The 14042-nt window shown below is 38.6% G+C and overlaps 1 protein-coding gene across 1 annotated transcript in view; it reads right to left on the bottom strand.

The window, feature by feature from the left end:
* Window positions 1–14042, bottom strand: part of GNAI3 (G protein subunit alpha i3) — a 46010-nt gene that overhangs the window by 17045 nt on the left and 14923 nt on the right. Inside the window, exons 2-3 of the mRNA XM_055403813.2 lie at window positions 1355–1397; window positions 366–507 (exon numbers count right to left, since the gene is read on the bottom strand). Coding sequence (XP_055259788.1) covers window positions 366–507; window positions 1355–1397 — 185 coding nt within the window. The remainder of the gene's footprint in view (window positions 1–365; window positions 508–1354; window positions 1398–14042) is intronic.

Here is a 14042-nt window from a genome sequence, read left to right as displayed (position 1 = left end):
TATCCTGGAGACTGATATTTGTTTTTAATTGCTACACCTCAGAAAGCAGAGCTACTTATCATGACAACCTCTTTTAGATCATTTTAATTTATTGTCATTTACTACTACAAATGTCAACAGCACTGCAAAAGCAGCAAATAAATAAAAGTTACCACAAAAACCTACAGTATATCCACAGAATCCCATTTCCTAGATTTATATTTGTGGCAGTAATCAAATATCTCTTAAAGTAGATTGTTAACACATCTCAAATGAGCAGACAGTACTTTGCTACACCTTGTCAATTTCCCTAAAACATGAAGCAGATTTTGTTTAACTGTATCTACTGAAAAAGAGCAAGTAAAGAAGAAATGAGAAACACTTACTGCTCTGGCAGCTTCCCCAAAGTCAATCTTTAGCCGTCCCATGGCTCTTATGATTGCAATGATGGACTGTATAGTATTGCTGTAGACAACTACTTTATATTGTTTACATTCTTCCTCTGAATAGCCATCTTCATGAATGATTCTTTAAAAAAACGAAAACCACAAATCATTACCATGGAACTAAAATGAAAGACACTATGGACTTGTACGCATTTTGAGGAAATGTATTGAACAGTTTTACAAAAAACCATGTTCCATTAAAGTTATGAACTGTAGGAAGTTTTACTTGTTGGGTCAAATGCTTGTTGCTTCAAATGCTTGTTGCATTTGTAGTGCTAGTTACAAGAAAATCAAATACCTTCAATGTATAAATGCTATTAAGTTTTTAAAGGACTCTGGAGTATAAGTAAGTTTGTTTAAAGAAATTTAGTCTGTTCAACTTGAAAAAAAATAAATAAATAAAATTGGATTATTTGATTAAAAAAAAATAAAAAATAAACAGCACAGTCTTTTATATATTGTTAAAAGTTTAAAAAAAATATTCATTACAGCAAGGTTAGTTAGACACATGATGGATGCAGCTTTAATCCTGCCATATATTATTACAGTTAAAATGTAAATGATGAAAAATATTTTGTGCTTATCAGCATTTATGTGGAAATGTGTTTTACAGTGATATATGGTGTTATATTTCTATTATTGTGATGAAAAAGAAAACAATACAAAAAGACGAAGTGTTTATTAAAACATGAAAAAAGAAAAAGAAATAAATGGTTTTGCAGCACTGAAGAGATTATAGAAAGTAAATAAGCTAGATCAGACCTGTTTTATGTAGTAATTTTATAGTTTATTTTAATTATTTCAGTTGTAAAATATTGTTATACTGTTAATTAGTTCTGATTATTCATATTAAACTATTGTAATGCAAATAAATAAATAAATAAGGAAAAAAAAAGAAAATTAAAAAAAAAAACCATGTTCCAACTTACTTCATCTGTTTCACAATAGTGCTTTTGCCAGATTCTCCAGCACCTGAAAGAAAAGAAAACCAGACTTTGAATTCATCTGTAATCCAGCTGAAAAGTATGAAGTCAACATGAGTGATAATTCTAGATTAACAGAAACCACAGGTCCCAGGGAAAACTTTGATGAGATTTTTCTATCAGGAAAAACTACAAAGCTTCTCCATTAGAGATTTCACACACACACACACTTTTTTCAGCAACCAAATATACTTCATTGAAAGTGTCCCAGTGCCATCTTGATATAACTTGTGTAAAGCAGGCACTCTAAAGGAGATATGGCAACATAAACACCTCTACAAACTCATCATCTACATGAAACACCATGCATGATATAGATACTGAATACAGGCAAAAAGGAAATGATTATTTTTTGGCTTATTCACTTTCACTAATTCCTGTCTATATCCATGAACCTGAGAAGACACTTCCATCTTAACAAATCCAATGGTCAATTCTTGGCCATGACTAAAGAATTCAAAACAGAAGCAGAGAGGGCATTGTCTCTACCACCTTTCCACTGTATATTCCCTCAAAATCACATTTCCCTCCTCAGCCACCTGGAATCACTTTAATAATCTCAGATGGGGCCCCTGAACTCCCTGACATTCCACCTGCACTTCCCTAGTGAACTCACTCTCTTACTTCCCAAAATGCCTAGCTGACACCACTTCTTCTCTCTCAAACTTTACAAACCCTTTCCCACTCTGACTCTCAGCTAATGATTCCGCCTCCTTCTTATGGGAAAAAGTAAAGCACTCTGAAAAAATTATCTCATTTTCCCATAACCAAACCCTTCAATCTATCTCAGTTCAGTTCAGTGGCTCAGTCATGTCCAGCTCTTTGCGATCCCATGGACTGCAGCACACCAGGCTTCACTATCCATCATCAACTCCAGGAGCTTACTCAAACTCGAGTTAGTGATGATATCCAACCATCTCATCCTCTTTCGTCCCCTTCTCTTCCTGCCTTCAATCTTTGCCAGCATCAGGGTTTTTTCCAGTGAGTCAGTTCTTCCCATCAGCTGGACAGAGTATTGGAGTTTCAGCTTCAGCATCAGTCCTTCCAGTGAATATTCAGGACTGATTTCCTTTAGGATGGACTGGTTGGATCTCCTTGCAGTTCAAGGGACTGTCAAGAGTCATCTTCAACACCACAGTTCAAAAGCATCAATTCTTCAGTGCTCAGCTTTCTTTGTAGTCCAACTCTCACATCCATACATGACTACTGGAAAAACCACAGCTTTGACTAGACAGACCTTTGTTGGCAAAGTAATGTCTCTGCTTTTTAATATGCTGTCTAGGGTGGTCATAGCTTTTCTTCCAAGGAGAAAGCGCCTTTTAATTTCATGGCTGCACTTAGCACCTGCAGTGATTTTGGAGCCCTCCAAAATAAAATCTGCCGCTGTTTCCATTGTTTCCCCATCTATTTGCCATGACGTGATGGGACCAGATGCCATCATCTTAGTTTTCTTGAATGTTGAGGTCTAAGCCAACTTTTTTACTCTCCTCTTTCACTTTCATCAAGAGGCCCTTTAGTTCTTCTTCGCTTTCTGCCATAAGGGTGGTGTCATCTGCCTATCTGAGGTTATTGATATTTCTCCCGGCAATCCTGATGCCAGCTTGTGCTTCATCCAGCCCGCGTAACACATGATGTACTCTCAATATAAGTTAAATAAGCAGGGTGACAATATACAGCCTTGATGTACTCCTTTCCCAATTTGGAACCAGTCTGTTGTTCCATGTCCAGTTCTAACTGTTGCTTCTTGACCTGCATACAGATTGCTCAGGGGGGAGGTCAGGTGGTCTGGTATTCCCATCTCTTGAAGAATTTTCCACAGTTTGTTTTGATCCACACAGTCAATGGCTTTGGCGTAGTCAATAAAGCAAAAGTAGATGTTTTTCTGGAATGCTCTTGCTTTTTCGATGATACAATTTGAACTCTGGTTCCTCTGCCTTTTCTAAATCCAGCGTGAACATCTGGAAGTTCACGGTTCACACACTGTTGAAGCCTCCTGGCTTGGAGAATTTTGAGCATTACTTTGCTAGTGTGTGAGATGAGTAAGGTTGTGCGGTAGTTTGAACATTCTTTGGCATTGCCTTTCTATGGGATTGGAATGAAAACAGACCTTTCCCAGTCCTGTGGCCACTGCTGAGTTTTCCAAATTTGTTGGCATATTGAGTGCATCACTTTCACAGCATCATCTTTTAGGATGTGAAATAGCTCAACTGGAATTCCACCACCTCCACTAGCTTTGTTCGTAGTGATGCTTCCTAAGGCCCACTTGACTTCACATTCCAGAGTGTCTGGCTCTAGGTGAGTGATCACACCATCCTGGTTATCTGGGTCATGAAGATCTTTTTGTATAGTTCTTCTGTGTATTCTTGCCGCTTCGTCTATCTGCACCTTCATTAATCTTCTCTACCTTCATTAGTGGATGAACTATCTCTTCCCGTATATCTAAGACTAACCCCTCCAACTTTGAACTTATCCACCTTATTTTACCTACTCAATGTCTTGGCTGCTACAATTATTCCATGTCATTCAAACATCATTGAGTTTTCTCTACCCACTGGTTCAATCTCATCAGTATACAAACTTGCTATATTACCTTCCATCTTATAATCCATAGAAACACACCCATGCATGCATGCATGCTAAGTCACTTCAGCTGTGTGTAATTCTTTGTGATCCCATGGCTGTAGTCCACTAGGCTCCTCTGTCCATGGGATTCTCCAGGCAAGAATACTGGAGTGAGTTACCATGCCCTCTTCCAGGGGATCTTTCTCACCCTGGGATCGAACCCATGTCTTCTGCATTGGCAGGCAGGTTCTTTACCACTAGCGCCACCTGGGAAGTCCCTCAAACACACCCCACTTCCTACCTTTTCTTGACTCCACAAATCTTTCTCTAGCTACCGCTTCATTTTCTCTCTTCCTCTCATACCCAAACCCCTCTGAGTTGTCTATATATATACATGTTGTCCATACTGTATTCCCAATTCTCCTTAACCTATTCCAATCAGGTGTTTATGCACTACTCAACTGAAACCACTTCTCAACGTCTTCAGTAACTTCCATCTTAACAAATTCAATGGTTAATTCTCAGTCCCTCATCTTACGCAAACCCTCAAAAGCAGAATCTGTCCAAGTTGATGACTTCTCCTGAAATATTTTCTTCACTAGGCAACCTACCAGAATCCACATCCTACTGGTTTGACTCCTATCCCACTCCTTCTCAGTGTCCTCCCTCCTGTCCCTGAATTCTAAAGGCTGTACTGCTTCAGGGCTCCTTCCCTGGATGGTTTCTCTACCTATTCACTCTCTAGGGCATCTCATCTAACCTCACAGTTCTAAACACCATTCATAAATTGGTAACAGTTAACATCCACTGAATACTACATGCTAGACACTGTTCAAACACTTTGCTTGTGTTAACTTATTTAATCCTCACAATAACCCAGTGACGTACATATTATTACTATCTCCATTTTATAGAGATGTCAAATTAACTTGTCCACCATTACACAGTGAATGCCAAAGTTGAAAACTACATTTACACAGGATGGTTCCAAAGTTCTTGTACACTGCCTCTTTGCTAATGATTCTCAAATTTCAATCTCTAATCTAAATCCTGGCTTCTAACCTTGACTCCAGGGTCATAAATGTAAATCACTTACCTGATAACCTCGTATTTCTAGTAGACATCTCAAAATGTCCAAAATGAGTTACTGCTTCCCCACCCTTAACCTCAAACAAACCTCGCTCTACTGTGTTTTCTCTTCTCAGTAAATGACATCAGCATTTACCCACTTGCTCAGTCCAAAACTGGTGACATGTAGCTAATATACAGATGGAATGTGGGTGCCAGGACAGATATGTATACTGAATTCATAGAGATTTTAAAAATAAATATACAGCTCTAACAGTTTCTTCTTGCACCACAATGGATGGTATTGAGCATACACTGAAAATCACAGACCTAGATCACTGCAAAAGATTCCCAAATGGTTAAATGTTTCGGATCTCACCTTTCCTATGGTCAGTTTTCCACTCAGCAGCTGGAATGAATTTTGTAAAATGTAAATCAGACCTTGTCACAACTCTGTCCTCAAACTCTCCTATAATGTCCAATTACACTCAAAATAAAATTCACAGGCAATAAGGCCCAATATGCTCCAGCCCCTGCCTCCTCCTTCACCCTCAATGCCTATTATTCTCCACTTTGTTCTCTGCACTTGTCAGACCAGCTTTCTTGCTTTTCCTCCAACACACCAAACTGGTTCTCAATGAGCTAGATCCTGACTCATGATTTTCACTTTTACCATTCCTTCTGCCTAGAATAAATTTTTGCAATATCTTCTGCATCCAGGTTTCTGCTTCCCTCAAAACAGCCTTCCCTGACTAATCTATCTAAACAGCCCCCAAATGAGCACATTCTCTCCCTTTACTCTGTTATATTTTACAAACTACCAATCACTTCTTCACATTATTTATTTATTCATTTCCTGTCTTCTCCACAAAATATAAGCTCCATGAATGTTTACTCATCCTTGTATTCCCAGGGTCTAGAACTGCGCTTGATATAAATTGGTTACATAGGTAAGTAATGTTGAACAGATGAATAACTTTGCTTTAAAAGCATAATCCTTTCTAATCCGTTGATAGTATTTCTCTTTATCAACCAAAACTGTTGGTTAAAATAACATTCAAATCATTTTAAAATGTCAGATATCTACGTTTTTACAGAATCAAAAAGGACATTTATATATGGTTTCATCTCTGTTCTTACTACTTAATTGACAATCAGGGGTGGCATTAAAATACTTAATAATCAAGTAGCACACAAAGAACTTTCTCACGGTAGCGAAGAAGCTGAAGCTGAAGCTGAACGGTTCTATGAAGACCTCACCTACAAGACCTTCTAGAACTAACACCCAAAAAAGATGTCCTTTTCATTATAGGGGGGTGGAATGCAAAACTCGGAAGTCAAGACATAACCTGGAGTAATAGGCAAATTTGGCCTTGGAGTACAAAATTAAGCAGGGCAAAGGCTAACAGAGTTTTGCCAAGAGAACACACTGGACATAGCAAACACCCTCTTCCAACAACACAAGAAAAGACTCTACACATGGACATCACCAGATGGTGGACACTGAAATCAGATTGATTATATTCTTTGCAGCCAAAAATGCAGAGGCAAAACAAGACTGGGAGCTGACTGTGGCTCAGATCATGAACTTCTTATTGCAAAATTCAGACTTAAATTGAAGAAAGTAGAGAAAACCACTAGACCATTCATGTATGACCTAAATCAAATCCCTTTCGATTATACAGCGGAAGTGACAAATAGATTCAAGGGATTAGATCTGATAGAGTGCCTGAAGAACTATGGACAGAGGTTCTGACACTGTAAAGGAGGCAGTAATCAAGACCATCCCCAAGAAAAAGAAATGAAAAAAGGCAAAATGGTTGTGTGAGGACTCCTCACAAGTAGCTGTGAAAAGAGGAGAAGCAAAAGGCGAAGGAGAAAAGGAAAGATATACCCATCTAAATACAGAGTTCCAAGAACAGCAAGAAGAGATGAGAAAGCCTTCCTCGGTGATCAATGGAAAAAAATAGAGGAAAACAATAAAATGGGAAAGACTAGAGATCTCTTCAAGAAAATCAGAGAAACCAAGATAATATTTCATGCAAAGATGGGCACAATAAAGGACAGAAATGGTATGGACCTAACAGAAGCAGACAATATTAAGAAGAGGTGGCCAAGAATACACAGAAGAACTATACAAAAAGATCTTCATGACCCAGATAACCAGGATGGTGTGATCACTCACCTAGAGCCAGACACTCTGGAATGTGAAGTCAAGTGGGCCTTAGGAAGCATCACTACGAACAAAGCTAGTGGAGGTGGTGGAATTCCAGTTGAGCTATTTCACATCCTAAAAGATGATGCTGTGAAAGTGATGCACTCAATATGCCAACAAATTTGGAAAACTCAGCAGTGGCCACAGGACTGGGAAAGGTCTGTTTTCATTCCAATCCCATAGAAAGGCAATGCCAAAGAATGTTCAAACTACCGCACAACCTTACTCATCTCACACACTAGCAAAGTAATGCTCAAAATTCTCCAAGCCAGGAGGCTTCAACAGTGTGTGAACCGTGAACTTCCAGATGTTCACGCTGGATTTAGAAAAGGCAGAGGAACCAGAGTTCAAATTGTATCATCGAAAAAGCAAGAGCATTCCAGAAAAACATCTACTTTTGCTTTATTGACTACGCCAAAGCCATTGACTGTGTGGATCAAAACAAACTGTGGAAAATTCTTCAAGAGATGGGAATACCAGACCACCTGACCTCCCCCCTGAGCAATCTGTATGCAGGTCAAGAAGCAACAGTTAGAACTGGACATGGAACAACAGACTGGTTCCAAATTGGGAAAGGAGTACATCAAGGCTGTATATTGTCACCCTGCTTATTTAACTTATATTGAGAGTACATCATGTGTTACGCGGGCTGGATGAAGCACAAGCTGGCATCAGGATTGCCGGGAGAAATATCAATAACCTCAGATAGGCAGATGACACCACCCTTATGGCAGAAAGCGAAGAAGAACTAAAGGGCCTCTTGATGAAAGTGAAAGAGGAGAGTAAAAAAGTTGGCTTAGACCTCAACATTCAAGAAAACTAAGATGATGGCATCTGGTCCCATCACGTCATGGCAAATAGATGGGGAAACAATGGAAACAGCGGCAGATTTTATTTTGGAGGGCTCCAAAATCACTGCAGGTGCTAAGTGCAGCCATGAAATTAAAAGGCGCTTTCTCCTTGGAAGAAAAGCTATGACCACCCTAGACAGCATATTAAAAAGCAGAGACATTACTTTGCCAACAAAGGTCTGTCTAGTCAAAGCTGTGGTTTTTCCAGTAGTCATGTATGGATGTGAGAGTTGGACTACAAAGAAAGCTGAGCACTGAAGAATTGATGCTTTTGAACTGTGGTGTTGAAGATGACTCTTGACAGTCCCTTGAACTGCAAGGAGATCCAACCAGTCCATCCTAAAGGAAATCAGTCCTGAATATTCACTGGAAGGACTGATGCTGAAGCTGAAACTCCAATACTCTGTCCAGCTGATGGGAAGAACTGACTCACTGGAAAAAACCCTGATGCTGGCAAAGATTGAAGGCAGGAAGAGAAGGGGACGAAAGAGGATGAGATGGTTGGATATCATCACTAACTCGAGTTTGAGTAAGCTCCTGGAGTTGATGATGGATAGTGAAGCCTGGTGTGCTGCAGTCCATGGGATCGCAAAGAGTTGGACACGACTGAACTGAACTGAATAGTAGTGTTGGAAAGAAGTGATTTTGCCCATGCATATATAAAAAACCTTAATGATTTCATTCTGAGGAAGAGAATACAAAAGCACACCAGTTATATTTTATATAGTCTCAAACACAGGATTCCCAGATTATCCTACGTTAGCAACAACTACAAAATTAACTATGAAAAGTAGTGATTAATGAAGTAATATATACCATTCTTTTATATAATGAAAATGCATTTCAATCACTGATGTTGGATTATTTTGAGTGAAATAAGTTTATTAATCTCAGAATCAATTTCTACTCATCCCACTAAGTTCTACCCCATGAAGGTGCTGATTTTTTTAAATGTTGCTCTCTCTCGTTTTTCCAAAGCTACTGATAAAATGTCAGTTTGTCTTCTCTTTACCATACAACATTATCACACAACATACAGGTTTTTATCAGGCATCTAGTTCTATCTCTTAAAAGAAAGCACCTCTTACCACAGAACTAAACACAGGATCTGTTTCAGTGGGCATTCATACAAGTAAAGAAAAGAATCACTTTATACCAAGTCTGACCCATTCAGTTTCTAGATCACTATGAAAAGCACCACCATCTTATCTTTCTTCCAAGTACGAAATCTAAGAGTCATCTGGAAGCCACCCACCCTTCTCTCTTTACATCAGGCTGTAACAAATCTTCCTCTTTTGCATTTCTCAAATTAATGCTTTCTATTCTTCACATGTCTGAGCCTGACATTATATCTATTGTATGTTACTGCTATAATTTTCTCAAACTTCTAGCTTAAGGCCCCTCTTCCTTCTCATCATCTCCAAATGGCTCTATTTTTTAAAAAATTCAGTTTATCTAATAATTCTCCAAATTCTTATAACATCTTCTATAACCCTTTTTCTTGAGTCTGAACTCTATACTTTCACCTCAATCCTCTGTGCTCCACTGCTTCAATAGTAAGTTCTCTAGTAACTTCTCACTCTTAGGTTTTCCCTAAACTGCTTCCCTTGTCTCACCTTCTTCCCCCACTTACATGTGGTGTTTGAAAGTTCCTAATTTTATCTACATCTTTTTACATATTTTCCTTCAAAATTCATCAAGTTTAAGGAGAGATTCACTTAACTATCTCCAATCTTCAATAGTAAGGATATAAAGAATGGAGTAGACATAAAAGAATTGCAAAGACCAACTATGCCTTGGAGAGGAAGGAACTGAAGATGACTTTGCAGGCAGAAGAGGTAGAACTGGGCAGGTGATGGGATACACAGGGGTAAAATCTGGAAGTTTCCAGAGACAGGAAGGAATGGGATAAGTTCAGCTTAAAAGATTTATCCTTTTAACGATATTTATCTAAGGGACATCCTATATAAAAAAGAAAAAAGGCTGAGAGCTGAAGTTATAGAGATTTTTGAGAGAAAATGAAGACAAATAACTAAGTTAGATGGCCCTGTTCTCAAAAAAAGAAGTAAGGCAGTCTGCAGAGAATAAATTATTAATAATTTAAAAATCATGTTATAAACTGTCAAACAGAACAAGAAAGAAACGTGTACAGCTTAGTGCACACAATCACCAACACTATAAAACCAAAAACAATTTACCAATATATACTCTACTGTAAAATCACTATAATTACCTAAATATATTCTAAATTTTACTTTTAAGGAGCTCCTTGAGAGCAGGTTTCACATCACAGGCCCCCTCTACTTCTTCCCACAACATATACTATATTATGGGTGTGAAAGTAAGAGGGGGTGATGATTTCTTTGCAGGTTTTCTTTTTTAAGGTCAGTGAATAGCTAGCATAAATAAATCATTATATATCAGTAAACACATTTAGCTTACATAGACACTGATTTTAAAAATTAACCCTGAAAGATGGCTGACGCTCAAAAACACCGTGTCACCTGATACCTCCTCTTTTTCTCTTTCGACTAAAAGAAAGCTTTAAAGTCCGCCCAAAGAAGGTACGTGAGTTTATTATGCTCTTTCATATTTGTGTGCCATCAGGCATAATAAATTTCCTCATCTATAAAACAGGAGTCCATAGGAGATTCTTAGAGCAGGGCCCAGTACATATGAGGTATTCAATAAATTTTAACTAGCCATTATTTGTGAATGCTGTTTTCTCTGTTCTGAGTACCACCAAGTGATGTTAAGGCCCAAAGAGCTTAACTTAATAAAAACTTGTTGGATACTGGATATTGATGTTGATTCAAAATCGCAGTAGAAATGGTGTAACTACTTAACTGCTCTCTCACAACAATACCATAGATAGAATCTGAAGTCACACACTTAAACAGCAACTTACAACCTAAAAGCTACAGCACACTACATCAAAGCATTAGTCATTTTCTCTGCCCCACCCTGAGAAACAAAGACACTTTCTTCCTTAAATCTATTTTCAGTTTTAGATACTCCTGCCTGCTATCTCTTCTCCCACACTTCTCACCCATCTGCACCTCTGCAGCTTTTTCTTTTCCCCACAGGTCTCTGCACTACTACCTCCTTCTACCTCATATACTAGTAGTTATTCCAGTGGCACCTGAAAAATCTCTTTTCCTTTCAAACACTTGTTTCTGTGGTGAAATCATGAAACTCCTAAAAGCCCAGAATTACAGCTGCAGCATAACCTCTTTTCTAGAGGTCTGCACAGCCGCCAGCATGTCACTATTTTTGAATAACCCTCTAGCCAGTGCTAGACCAAGATACAGCTCATGGACTCTCCATAGGCCTCCAAAATCAGACTATGGGAACATATGACAGGAAGAGGTATAGACATCATCTCTCCCACAGCAAATTGAAAGCTTGGTCAGTAAATTTTATTTTTCTTTCTAAATTATTTTCACCTTTCATTTACAACTCAGTTCAGTTCAGTTCAGTTACTCAGTCGTGTCCGACTCTTTGCAACCCCATGAATCACTGCACACCAGGCCTCCCTGTCCATCACCAACTCCCGGAGTTCACTCAAACTCACGTCCATCGAGTCGCTGATGCCATCCAGCCATCTCATTCTCTGTCGTCCCCTTCTCCTCCTGCCCCTAATCCCTCCCAGCATCAGAGTCTTTTCCAGCGAGTCAACTCTTCACATGACGTGGCCAAAGTATTGGAGTTTCAGCTTTAGCATCAGTCTTTCCAATGAACACCCAGGACTGATCTCCTTTAGAATGGACTGGTTGGATCTCCTTGCAGTCCAAGGGACTCTCAAGAGTCTTCCAACACCACAGTTCAAAACTCAGGCACTTTAAAAGATTTTTTTAGTTAAATGCCTTTCTGCAGGGGATCTTCCCAACCCAGGGATCGAACCTGGGTCTCCCACACTGCAGGGAGATTCTTTACCATCTGAGCCACCAGGGCAGCCATGCAGTAACACACTCTATGCAAGAGGAGACTTTGGTCCTAGCTCTGCCATGACTAGCTTGTGACTGTGGGCAAGTCACCTAATTTAATGCCCAGTTTCCTTATACATAAAAGGTGAAGGATTTTGGCCTAAATGTGCTTTATGGCTGTATGCTAATATTCAATGACTGTATTACAATACTAAAGGCAGACTAACTAATTCTGACACACAGAGGCTTCAAATCAAACCATGGAGTCACATCTTCCTATTAATCCAACAATCCACAGTACTACCATAACACAGTGATCAGCATGTTCTCCAGTTATGCACTCTAGTCAAGGAACAAAGAGCAGAAAGAATTAAAGAGCGCAACAACAGTGAGAAGGTAAGAGCTGTCTAGCAGCCAAGCTCCTATAATCATGCTCAAGGATATTCTGTATTTATACAGTCTCAAACTAGAATAACATTCAAAATGATTACTATTCATAAAAAAAATGTGAATATCTATAACTAAAGATCACCGATGCACAATTCATGCTATTTCCAATAAGATTATCTATTGTGGGAGGGGTCTCATGTTGCTGTTTGGCATAAATCAACACAATACTGTAAAGCAATTATCCTTCAATTAAAAATAAATGTTTTAAAAAAGATTATCTATTGTTCATACTGATTCCTTTCTATTAAGGCAAAAGTAGCTAACAGAATAAAAATTCAGATTAAGGTAGAAAACTGACATTTCATTCAACATGCTTTTCAAGGTACAATACTTAACACAAAGACTAGTTCCCAGCTTTCGAACTCAGTAAAAGAAATGGTTAGCAAAATTACAGATGGGGAAAACGTCACAGAACAAACAAAAATTGTTATTCAGCCTTTGAAACAAACAAAAAAACCACACAAACATATCTTGCATTGCCTGGCACTGCTTGACATTGAGACTTCAGAGACAAATAAGTTTAGAAATTTATAGTCTTGCAGGAGAAGTTTTTTTCCTCATGAAATTAGCAAGTTTCCTTAACCTAAAATATAATTTTTTCACCCAGTCCACTGTTCCTCTAAGCATGCCAGTCTTCTGCATTTAAACATTCTTGAAAATACTATTCAATTCAAACTCAACTCTTTGCTGAAGCCTCCCCTATTCCCTCTGAACACAGTCAATTAATACTCCCTGCTCTGCTGGTTGGCACAGATTATTCCCTTTCAGCATCAGCCCTAGAAGTTAATTTCCAAGATTAAGCCCCAAACTGTCGTTCCCAATCACATCATCTCATTTTATCTCTAGCCAGCTCTGGCTACTCTATAAGAAAAAAATTTTTGACTCTCTTTCCAGCTCCTAATCTCATAAACTGCTAATGGGTTTTTCCTGATTTTGATTACAATGGAAACTCTTTTTGGTACAACCTGAAAATCCTTCCACATCTCTGTAATTCTTCCTCAAAGTGACGCTGACCAGGTTCAATCTGACCCTACACAGGTTAATGTCAAACACCAAAACACTAACATCTGAACAAATTAATTATTTGGGTTGGGGTCTGTTTAGTATTCCACTAGCCCTAAACTCAACTGGAATTCCATCATCTCCACTAGCTTTGTTCATAGTGATGCTTTCTAAGGCCCACTTGACTTCACATTCCAAGATGTCTGGCTCTAGGTGAGTGATCACGCCATTGTGATTATCTTGGTCGTGAAGATCTTTTTTGTACAGTTCTTCTGTGTATTCTTGCCACCTCTTCTCAATATCTTCTGCTTCTGTTAGGTCCATACCATTTCTGTCCTTTATCAAGCCCATCTTTGCATGAAATGTTCCCTTGGTGTATCTAATTTTCTTGAAGAGATCTCTTGTCTTGCCTATTCTGTTGTTTTCCTCTATTTCTTTGCATTGATCACAGAAGGCTTTCTTATCTCTCCTTGCTATTCTTTGGAACTCTGCATTCAGATGCTTATATCTTTCCTTTTCTCCTTTGCTTTTTGCTGCTCTTTTTGCGGATGCTGATTGCA

Source organism: Moschus berezovskii, chromosome 4 (assembly GCF_049115385.1).
Source record: "Moschus berezovskii isolate FMDL1 chromosome 4, NW_MosBer_1.0, whole genome shotgun sequence".
Taxonomy (NCBI): Eukaryota; Metazoa; Chordata; class Mammalia; order Artiodactyla; family Moschidae; genus Moschus; species Moschus berezovskii.
Note: the sequence above shows the minus strand (reverse complement) of the source record. Positions and strands in the feature narration are given on the sequence as shown.